Below are 12,009 nucleotides of genomic sequence, written 5' to 3' on the forward strand. Positions count from 1 at the left end.
GCTGGTCTTCCTAGTGTTAATAATGCTACCTGAATTGTAATGGCCTTTAATTATAAGTGGGGCCTTATGAATAAATACCAATATAATTGTCCAAGTCTTCTCCTTATTTTTTCAACAGACTCTCCTTCCAATCTCCTTACTCTTCAAAACAACAATAAAACAAAAACAAAACAAACAGATAAACAAAAACTACTCCTGGCCCATATATTTCTAGAAGTCCCTGGATTTAGAAGTTTTAAGATATGCCCTCAAGTTCTTCACTTCAAAATGTGGAGTATAATTCCCTTTCCCTTAAATGTGGGCTACACTTAGTGATTCACTTCTAAGTAATAGATTACAACTAAAGTGAGGGTGTCTGACATCTGACAGTAGGACATAGAAGGCATTGTGGCTTCTTCCTTGCTCCCTCCCTCTCTGTTTATCTGGTCTGGAGAAAGCCAGCTGTCCTCACAGCACATGGAGAGGTGCAAATACTGAGGAACTGAAAACTCTGGTCAACAGCCCTGTGAGGGCACATTTCAGAGTTGTACTCACCAGCTGTGCTTCAGTCTTCAGATCACTGCGGCCCTTGCTCACATCTGCAACCTCATGAGAGAACCTTCTCATGTTTATAGACACATATCATTGGCCATCACCTTCCACCTTCCAACTATTACTTTTTGCAGTGATTCCATAAAATCTTTCAGGCACTGTTACCATTTTTGGGTGTGTTTTTCCCTTCAACTGGTATCACTATCACCAGTACACTAACAACATTTCCTGTCAGTTACTGCAGTATCTCTCGTTCTTCGGTGCTTATGGAGGTGGCAAATAAGAAAAATACTGGGGTGGGAGGCTCTGGACTCTAGAAGACCTGTCTGTGTCTTTGCTTTGCCACTTGACCATGGGCCTCTTTAATTCTCAGCTTTCTCCTCTGTAAAATGGTATTATTAATCATACCCACCATATAGCATTGGCATGATTGAACCAGGGAATGCATATACATTACTTAACACAATCCCTAACTATAAACAAATAGTCATAGGGAATCAGCTGAAGTGGATTCAGATTCCTACTCTATCACACCAGTTGGAGTGGATTCAAATCCCTACTCTGTCACATACCTTGAGCAATTATGTGTCTATGTGTCAGTTCCTCATCTGTGAAATAATGGTAATAACAGTATCTAAGTAGTTAAAAGGTCATTTCTGGGCTCTGAGGGAAGAATTACAACCTTAGAGCAAGTAGACAGGTGCAGTTTAAGTTATACATGCACATTTTTATTTTCCATTTATTAAGCCAGAAAAAGAAAACAAAAATCGGTAAAACCCCTAAGCGTCACTCTAATAAAGCAATCAATGCATTTTGTACCATGAGTACTTTGCACAGGGAGTTTGTCCTATTTAAAATTTATTCACAGTAAACATCAGTCTTAGAGAAGGCTGGAACCTCTTTTTTTGCAACCGCCAAGTTGTGCAGAGGCAGAAGCTCGGGTGCATTCGAGATTCAGCTCCACCTGTAATCCACCGCCATGGCCAAGGAAGGCATTGCTCCTGCAATGGACGTTAATACAGGCTTACAAGAGGTGCTGAAGACCACTCTCATCCACGAAGGCCTAGCACGTGGAATTCGCGAAGCTTCCAAAGCCTTAAGCGCCAAGTCCACCTGCATGACCTTGCTTCCAACTGTGATGAACCTATGTATGCCAAGTTGGTGGAGCCGAGCACCAAATCAACTTGCTTAAGGTTGATGACAAGAAGAAACTAGGAGAATGGGTAGGCCTCTGTAAATTGACAGAGAGGGAAAACCCCATAAAGTGGTTGGTTGTAGCTGTGTAGTATTTAAGGACTATGGCAAGGAATATCAGGCCAGGGACATCATTTAAATGTACTTCAAGTGCAAAAAAATGAAAACATAATAAAAATCGGCTCCAGATCCTCAAAAGAAAAAAAAAAAAAAAAAAGAAAGAAAGAAAGAAAGAAAAGAAGAGGCTGGAACTGATTCCATCACACGTCAGGGTAGGGAAATTACTATCTGTCTGAAGGCTCCAGCTCCTCCCCCTGCAACCAGTGCCAGCTCTTTTAAGCCAGCGCCTGAGTCATCCTGCTCGCTCAGAACAGTTTGGACACCCACCATGGCCACCTTTGTGGAGCTCAGGACCAAAGCCAAGATGCCCATCGTGGGCCTGGGCACCTGGAAGGTAAATATGCAAGTCTTTGGGCACCTGCTTCTCTCCAGGGACTTATGGGGCTTTCCTCTTCTCTGCATTCAGTCTGGAAAGTTCTGAGGTTTAGCAAGCATTTGGAGAAATACTCAGCCTCCGAAGTTGCTTTCCTTTTTCAGGGCTGATTCAAGCTCAAAGCTCCAAGAATAGTTTTGTTTTCCAGCAGGGATGAGCTCTTTGTCTAGCAGGTATCAAATAACAAGCAGATTTTGGACTTAAAAAAAAAATGAGGGACCAGCAGTTAGCATAATGGCTATGTCACTGGACTCCCATGTAGTCAACAGCAGTTCGCGTCCCGGACCCGGTGGCTTAAACTCACGCCAGGCACATGTGTGTGCGTGCCCAAGATCCCGAGAGGAGAACGGAGGAAAAGGGATTGTGGCGTGGCCATCCCCACTGGGGAGTGATTTCTCACTTTCTGTCTCTCTGTGTCTCTCTGTCTGGTGAGCACAAGCGCCTGATAGCAAAAACTCTAAAAAAAATAAAAAAATAAAAATGATAGCTTTGCAGGCAGTCCCTTGCCTAGCAGCCATCGCCTCTAAAACTTTCCCTGTCTCTAGGAAGCTTAAAGGAGCTGAACATTTTTAATGTCTTTGCCTTGTATTTGCTGCCTGTTGCTGAGTGGGTGAGAGGAGGAGCTATAGATCTCTGAAGGCTCTTTGCTCCCTTTGCTGCTCCCAGTGTGGAACTTGGACTGGCAGGATCAGAATGTCTCTAGGGCTTAGCCGACCACGGTTCTAGTCCTGGACCCATAGCTTAAACTCACTCTGGGCGCGCGTGCACGCAATGCTCAAGATTCTGACAGGAGAATGGAGACGAGACATGGCCATCTCTCCTGGGGGGTGATTTCTTGCTTTCTGTCTCTCTGTCTCATTCTGTCTTTGTGGTGAGCACATGGGCCCTAGAGCAAAAACCTCTCAAAGAAAAGAAAAAAAGAAATGTATAGCCTTCAGCTCCACTCAAAGCTACTGAATCAGCATCTGCACATAAATGAGATTCCTGTGCACATTAAATCTGAGATGTGCTGTGATCACAGAGAGCCTGGGCTGAGAGTCAGGAGCTCAGGTTCTGCCAGGCTGTGCTAATGTCCTGGCAAAAACGAGGTAAGGCCCTCTCCAGGGCTCAGCACGGCAGACTTGTGAGCCTCTCTTGGGCTAAGTGTGACGTTGTCCCATCCTCTGTGAATCTGCCCTTTCCATTTCCATCACTGAGAGCACTGGCCCAACTAGCCACCTGCAGCCATCTTTGCATACCTTATTCTCTCTTTTCCCTCATGGCTAATTTCTCGGTTGAGCCTTCTTCCTCTGACTCTTTTTCCTTCTTTGCACCCCTCCTTCCCCATCTCCCTCTCCTGGATTGCAGGGCGAGGAGGGAATGCCTCTTAGTGTCAGCACTGGGTCTCCCTCAGGGTGCATTCTTGGTCAATTTGTGTGAGCAGATCTAGGCCAGCTTAATTATTCAGTTCCAGCCTCTCTCGCTTGAACAGCAATATTTGTCCCTATTCAGAGTTTCAATCTTACATGAATATGGTAAATAATAGCTTTGGGATCGGGAATTTGTTTATACTATAAGAACTTTACCAGAAATTAATCTTAAAAATTACAGAGTTAAATACAAGGGTCATTTCAAGATGTGGGAATGATAGAGAGGTTTTCGCTATAGGAACCGTGTCCCACTACATGGGAGCCCAGCGACTTAGCCATTACGCTAACTGCTGGTCCCCAAATTTTAAAAATTCTTTGTTTATTTATTAAATAATTATTTAATTTAATTTTATTTATTCATTTATTTTCATTTGACTGGAGACAGACAGACAGACAGACAGAGAAAGTGAGAATCAAGGAAGCCAACAGGTTTGGGACTCGAACCATGGCCAGCCATGTCGGAGTGTCCAGCACCTTAACCACCATACCACCTGCTGGTCCTAAGATTTCTTTTTTCAAACGAAAATTTTGAGTAGATTAATCTTCTTGTGAAAAATCCACCCAATCACCACAGATAGTCATTACAGAATGCTTACTCTTTCGACATTTTGTCCGCACCAATATTGGCCTTCGCAGTCCCCCAACTTTCTTCATTTTGTTCTTATGTTCCTTTTGCTGCTTTCTTTACATCTTTTTCTTCTTATACAGGCCATGTGTCGTCTATGTTTGAATTCAGTTTTCTTTGCATAATCCAAAGAAGTGTAAATCATGCCAAAGCCAGTTGTCTGGCCACCACCAAAATGGGTTCTGAACTCAAACACAAAGATGACATCTGGCGTTGTCTTGTACATCTTCACTAGTTTTTCCTGAATTTCTGTCTTAGGTACTGTTGCCTTTCTGGGGTGAAAGACATCAGTGATCATTTGTTTCCTTTGAAATAGTTGATTAGTCATGAATTTCTTGGTATGAATGTTTATTGTGTCATTCATGATGGTGGTATTTCCTCAGAAAGCCAGGGAGAAAAAGCTTGAAAGAGATTAATTTTAAGTATCTTATAAAAATTAATTGGCTTGGACAGGTTAGTGCAGAATGAGATGTTTTCAATGCCCTTTTTCCTTTCCTCCCTTTTTCCCTCCCTCCCTTCTTGTCCTTGTGCATTGAAAAGAAGCTCCCTTCTTACTAGTTGTTCTATTTCTCCCTTTTCTGAAACAGTAACTATATAATAGGTCGCATCTACTGAGCCTTACACTGTGCTGAGTGATTTGCTAAAAACTCTCATTGTGCTGTGTACTCCACACAACCACCTCCCAAGGCAGATGTTATCATTATTCCCAGGTTACAGGCAAGGTCAGAAAGTTGGTCATCTGCTCAGGTCTCCACAGTTAGTATATGGTGGAGCCTGGGCTTGGCTGTGGCGTTCATTTTCGAGAACTGTATCACCCTTGGGGAACTTGTCTGAAAATTCCTCTGGGTTATTTCAGTGTCCAGTTTTCAGCTTGTTCTTTACAAAGTTGCATTGTAAGCCATCCATGACTCCTGCCCAAATGGAGACATTTCAAGATCCGTCTGGATTAGAGGGGAACTGTCTCATCACTAGGACAGGACATGGGGCCACACTCATAAAACCAATTCAAGGTACATTTCCCTCCCAGGCATCCCCTGGTAAATAGCACCCAAATAAAGCTTTAGTTTGGACAAGACAGACCCACAGGAGAGCCTGTTGGAGTTGGTTTGCAGGTCAGATTATATGTTGGTCTTTTCTTTTGCTTTTTAGTCTTCCCCAGGCCAAGTCAAAGAAGCTGTGAAGGTGGCCATTGATGCTGGGTACCGCCATATCGACTGTGCCTATTTCTATGAGAATGAGAATGAGGTAGGCGATGCCATCCAAGAGAAAATCAAGGAGAAGGTTGTGAAGCGGGAGGACCTTTTCATCGTTAGCAAGGTACACAGGATTCCTTTATTGGATGACTTAACTTCAAGGCAGGAGGAAGAATTTGGTTAACACCAAGAATTCTGTGAGTCTTTCCTATGTGAACTTATTTCCCCCAACACCCTTTATAATATCCATGATTATAAGTATAATCCACTCCAGACCGGTATTGGTGTCTGACGATGCTGCCACCCCACTTACCTTTGAATTGACTTCTCCATAGTGCAGATGGCTCCACTGAGCCTCATGGTGTTCTGGACCTCTCTGTTCCCTGCCAGTGGGATCCATCTGTCCAGCAGTAGTCAGAGGCTAAGGTGCACACAGGGATGGATCTTAATGGTCACCTTTAACACTGTGGTCTCCATGATTATGGCCCTGAGGTTCTTAGGGTTATTTTGGAAAATGGTGGGAGCATTTTTTATGGACACATAGAAATTCCTTTTTATTTTAGTAGAGTAAAAAGAAAAAATAAAATATCATTAAAAACAGGGGAGGTGTTATGTGTGAAGGGGTCACAATCACTAGATCTGAATTATACAGAACTTGCTAAAAACACTAGTGACAGGTACTTGGAAAGTGCATGCATTTGTTAGGACAAAGAGCCCCATCATGTACAGTGGCCAAGTCTGGATAAATGCCTTATCAACTCTCTCTCTCTTGGAGAGAAAAGAGCATCTGCTCCAAACATAAGAATCCCTACAATTTAAGAACTAGACACCATCTCTGCCCTCAGAAAGCAGACAGCAGACTAAGAGAAAAAGCCTGGTAAAATATTTGATCAGGGACTACATTAGCTGGCCAATATGAGACATATAGGATTGTAAAGTTGAAAAAATAAATTTCCTTCCACACTTAATGGAATATTAAAGACTTGCTGAGCCCTGGGGATTATGTATCTTAATCTTAACCAAGTTTTATAAACAGCCTGCCCCCAGGTTAGATGAAGTACAAATAGTGAGCAAGGATAATGAATACGATGAGATCCTTTCTTTCCCCAGTGTGACTCCTCATTGCTATTCTCTTTGCAGTTGTGGCCCACCTTTTTCGAGAGACCCTTAGTGAAAACGGCCTGTCAGAAGACTCTCAAGGATCTGAAACTGGACTATTTGGACATCTATCTTATTCACTGGCCACAGGGTCTACAGGTTGGAGTTGTCCCTGCCCTAGTCTCCCGTTTCTGAGAAGCTAGCAGAAAATAGAAGCTGTACCAGGGCTGGGAGGAGGGGTGGGCTGAAACAGGAGCTCTGGTACTTCATAGTTGTGACCTGCAGGTCATCATGAGGAGACAATGGAGCAGAAAGGCTTTGGGCTGAATGACAGGCTGAGGCCACAAGTAGCTGCTGCAGTGGCCATGGTACCCAGGTATTCCTGCAGTGATGCCTGAGATAAACCATGATTTCAAGTAGCCCAGAGATCTGACAACTGTCATATCTCCTTTGTCTTGTTTCCATGCCCTTGGTGAATTCTTGCAAAACAGCCCTTCAGGGCCCAATCCTTGTATTCACCAAAGCACATCCTGGGACTTGCATCTTCAAGAGGAGTCTAAGTATGGTGACGTTGTAGGGTAGCCAATTCTCTTTAAAGAAACAACAGTCATCACCCGAGGTCTGTTCCTGCTCACTCTGGAGAGGTGGGAGGGACACAAATTCCCAGTTCTCTTCCCTTGTGACCAGCTTGGGTGATGATGGCATGACATTTTTAACTTTAAGCTTCCAGAGGTTGCTGGACAGACATTGGCCAATATCTTTCTTAGAAAACCACATCCTTGAGATGTAAGCCTTGTCAAGCATCTGGAAATCAATGTTTGCCCTCAAGCATCTATGGGGGTCTAGGTACATGAAATTAGTGTCCATGGTGGTCATGATGGCTTCCTGGAATGTGCTAATGATGATTTTTAAAACCAATGGAGCAGTTTCTAAAATATGAAGATTTATATTCCACAGTAGATTAATATGGAGAGTTTATTTAAACTCACATTCTTGAAGTGTATACTCTGGAGCATAAGGAGAAACAGCATGCGGATGTGAGTATTTAGTGTGAGCCAGGATCCTGAAGTTTCTTTATTAGGACAAGCTGGCAAATGCAAATTCCAGTAAACTTTTTGTTTTGCATTCCCAGCCCAGTAAGGACTTTTTCCCTAAAGATGATAAAGGCAATATCCTCACCAGCAAAGCAACATTCTTGGATGCCTGGGAGGTAGGTTCCTGCTTCTTCTAAGTGTGCTGGGAGGGAAACCTTTCCTTCATTCATGTGCGAAACTCCGTGCTGGTATGAAAGTGCCCACATCTTGAGGCTGTTCAATTTCATCATTGTTATCTGTTCTTCCAACTCCTTCCTCATGATCTGTCCTCTTGGGTCTGACTGATGCTTTTTACATTTTCAAGGCTAAAACTGAGTCCTCAAGTGAACCTGGAAATATATTGTACCCCAACTTGGGAGCTATACATACTGTCTCAACCCAGAGGTTAGGATTTGGAACAGGGGTTTTGGTCTGAGTTTCCACATATTAGCCGAGTTAACTGTGGTAGGTTATTTCATTTCTCTAGGCCTCAGTTGACTCATTAAAAATATCATAAAATACAGATTAATAAGACATATCTTTCAGGATATGGTAAACATTAGGACAGCTAACATGCCAGGAACTATGTCTTAGAGCTTATTTAATCATTCCCCTCTATGAGGCACCTACTATTGTTATCTTATCTGCTAATGATAAAACTGAGAGCCAGATAGGTGGTCTGTTTCCCTGGTTCCATAGCAAGTGGATGGCATAGCCTGGGTTGGATTGAAGTCCATTTGACTCACAAGTACCACCACCAAAGTCTTTAGCACCTTGCTTGGCATATGGTGAATATATACCCAAAGATTAAGTATCCTGCTTTTCAGATCAAATAAAGACTTGTGATTTGTGAGGTCTCTGCTCTGCTGGAGTGTAGGTCTACGAGCTGGAGCTAGAAAAAGATGCGAGGTACTTTTGAGACTGATTGCATGCTGCATTTAATAAGCTCACAGAGCTGCCATCTACAGATGTACTTTCTTTTATAAAGGAGGCCTGAAGGATAGAGGCTTCGTGCCAAAAGCAAATCCGTGTAATAGGTGTATGCGTGTTACAGAAATGCAAAGTCATGGTTATGCAGCAGATTCACAAGAGCTCTATTACTAGTTCTTCCCATGGACTTCCAACTAGATAAGGTTTCCAAGTGAGATAAACAGAAAGTAAGGGAGCTAGACCATCCTGATTCCATTTGCAACACAACTTGTCTCACAGAATTCATAAATATTGACTTAAGGGTGTTTCTTTGATAATTTTCCCCAACCTTCATATCCTTTTGCAAAGTTGCTAGACAACAAAATGAATGAACTAGTTGTAAATGAATAGTGACAGAAAGACTCCAACAGTTAATAATGTTATGTTGTCATTTGTTTGTGTGGGGGCACATGTAGTTGTGAGTTTATATTGTGTTTTACAGCTTGATGTATTAATTATTAAGCCTAACTTTGCTGGAAAGCTTAGAAATGATATGGTTCTAACTTTTCTGTAGATTGTTCACAAGTGTTTATCCACAAGCACATCATTCTTGCTGCTTTCAGCTTTAACAAGTAGCAGAAAGAACATTTAGATAGCAAAACTGATATGATAATGAGAGTAGTGGACAATGAAGCAGAAAAATAATGATCTCCTAATGGCAGTTTTGTAAATGCATTTGAAAAAATTATTGTTGGCCAGTAAATTATTGAATTTGTCTACTGGCAGTCAAAAGCCTATGAAAAGGAAGTATAGAGAAAACTATCTGTATTTCTATGGATGAGTCTTGAAGGCAGAACGGAAGCCCTCTGAGTTGTAAGTATTGGGTCATGAGCAAGGTCATGGCTCATTTTTGCATAGAAAAACAGAAAATTACATCATGACTTTGCTTTTAAAGAAAAGATGCAGAATTGATGATATGATGAGTAATATAATGGTTTATATGTCTGAGACTCAACTCAATGACTGTTTCATTACTGGCAATTAAAATTGTGCCAAGACTCACATGATAGAATTTCAGTACTCATCTTTACATTAAATTTGATAAAGGGACTCTGTCATGTATCTTACCTTAGTAAAACATGACCTCCCAACTATCTCAGGAATTATTAATTGTGAGATGTGAAACCTAGCATAAATCTAATGTAAGTTCCTCAACATTTTTTGCCCTAGCCTCATGATGATAGTGTCATTGTCCTTTGCAAAAAGAACTGTATTTCCACACAATGCTATCCTTGAATTATTATAGGAATGATGGCTAAATAAAACATATTAAAGGCGTAAAAAGGTACCAATGATCAAGGCCGGAGAATCTGATCTGAGACAGGCAGCCCTGAATATGTAAGCAGTGCACGTTTAAGGGACTCACACGGCCGGACTGAAAACTCATTGACCACCCTGAAGAAGAGGGGAAGGGGAAAAAGTCAAGAAGTATACAAACTACATCTGACCTTGACACACAGAGAATTTACATTATCCCACTGCCCATCTGAGTTGTAGGGATCTTGTGAGCTCATCCATTCTAAAGTCTGCACCAGTTCGAACCTCTTCATCATCAAGCTAGACGATTCTCAGCTTTAGCTATTGATTAAAACCTGAGAAGTTTACAATCCCGGTACCTAGGCTACCTCCCAGATGAATTTAGGAAGAAGCCCTGAGGGTGCATCTCGGCATCTGAATGTTCCAAAGCTCTCATGTAATTTCAAATTACAGCCAAAGTTGAGGATAATTGGATCAAGTGTCCCCTGTACATCTCATGCCTGTCCCTATGTCCTGCCTTCTTTGTCTTCCTGCTCTTATATTTCCCTCTTTTTCCCTCCAAGTTATTTTCTGAAGCCTAGTTTGAACTTCACCTGTAAAGTCTTCCCTGACGACTTCGATGTAGGCTCATGCCTGTCTTTTGTGTCCTCCCTGGTTCTCCGTGCTACACGACTGTCACATTATCTGTAGCAGCCTCAGGGTTGTGGCTGATTGCTCCACAGAAGGGAATCCTGACATTTTAATTGACCTACGAGAATCTCAGAAGCAAGAAGCCCACTCTATACTTCTATGTCCTGTCACCCTCTGGACAAGCTCTGGTAGTATAATAAATAGGTAATAAATCATATTCAATTTGAAGCTGTCACTAACACATATGGTATCTTTGTATGAATTCAGCAAATGCTGATTATAGGGTAAAAATGTAAAAACATACCCTTCCTTGGGGTCAACTCAGTTTCTGCACTAGGGAGCGTGGCTGGGTCAGTGGCTAGCGAGCTGGATTTCACCCACACATCTTGGCTGGGTGTCCCCACCAGGGCACAGTCAGCATAACCTCCTTGAGTACAAGGCAGATTGTGGTTCCTGTGGGAGGGATGACCCAGAATCAGACCAGTGATGGTGCTCCACGTGGTGCACTTTCTGTCCCGCTAGCCCAGGACCGGGTGAAGCAAGAGTGACCAGCACATGAAACCTTCTCCTTTTACTCTTAGTTTCATTTAGGCTGGGGAGTGCAATAGAGCTAGAGCTGATTTCGGTGGACACCTAGGGCCTGGATTTAATTTCCTTTTCTTTTCTCTCTTTTTTTCCCTTTCCTTTCCTTTTATTCTTTTTCTTCTGTTTTTTTTTTTCCCTCTTTTCTTTCTTTTTTCCTTTCCGCTTCTCTTTCTTTTTGATCTTTCTTTTCTTTACTTTTTATTTTAAGTTGCCAGTCAGTGTGTACATTTGCCAGAGAAAGATGGAGAAACAAAGAGAAGACTCAGAGGGAAAAAGCATTCCGCCAGTGGGGTATGGTCACATTATAAGCCCTTTCCTCCATTTTCCCATCTGACAGTATTTTGGGCATGCATCCATACACACCCAGTGTGTTTTTCAAGTCACAGAGTCCAGGATTCAAACCACAATTGGCCATGGAGAATCCAGCTACCTTATACAGCAGGCTATGGGACAGGCCTGATAATTCCTTTAATACTTCAGCTAATTCTGCTGTAGTGTGGTGTTGGCCTGCAGCCTCCAACAGGAGGTGAGCAGCGGGCAACTGAGCAAAGCTTCATCTGTACTGACAGCCGGTCCCCACTGCTCACATTACTGCCTAAGCTTAGCCTTCTGTCGGGTCAGTGGCAACATTAGATTCTCACAGAAGCTCAAACACTACTGTGAACTGCATGTGTGAGGGATCTATGTTGCATGCTCCTCATGATAATCTAGTGACTGATGATCTGAAATGAAGTTGAGCCACTCCTAAGGAGTGGCTGCAAATACTGATTAACACTAGCAGAGAGGCTTGATTGCACAGACCATAATAAATCAATTGCTTGCAGTCTCGTATGAAAACACTATCACTAGGCCTGCATTTGGCCTGGTGGTTAAGGTGCTGGACTCCTACACAGCCAACCATAGTATGAGTCCAGGACCTGACAGCTTGCTTTTTCATTCTCTCTCTCTCTCT

General features: G+C 42.5%; 1 protein-coding gene across 1 annotated transcript in view; it reads left to right on the forward strand.

Annotated features, from left to right (window-relative positions):
• Nucleotides 1–2,030: 2,030 nt before the first annotated feature.
• Nucleotides 2,031–12,009, forward strand: part of LOC102495669 (aldo-keto reductase family 1 member B10) — an 18,827-nt gene continuing 8,848 nt past the window's right edge. Inside the window, exons 1-4 of the mRNA XM_006144995.3 lie at nucleotides 2,031–2,179; nucleotides 5,402–5,569; nucleotides 6,586–6,702; nucleotides 7,676–7,753. Coding sequence (XP_006145057.1) covers nucleotides 2,114–2,179; nucleotides 5,402–5,569; nucleotides 6,586–6,702; nucleotides 7,676–7,753 — 429 coding nt within the window. The 5' untranslated portion in view covers nucleotides 2,031–2,113. The remainder of the gene's footprint in view (nucleotides 2,180–5,401; nucleotides 5,570–6,585; nucleotides 6,703–7,675; nucleotides 7,754–12,009) is intronic.

Source organism: Tupaia chinensis, unplaced genomic scaffold, assembly GCF_000334495.1.
Source record: "Tupaia chinensis unplaced genomic scaffold, TupChi_1.0 Scaffold000140_1, whole genome shotgun sequence".
Taxonomy (NCBI): Eukaryota; Metazoa; Chordata; class Mammalia; order Scandentia; family Tupaiidae; genus Tupaia; species Tupaia belangeri.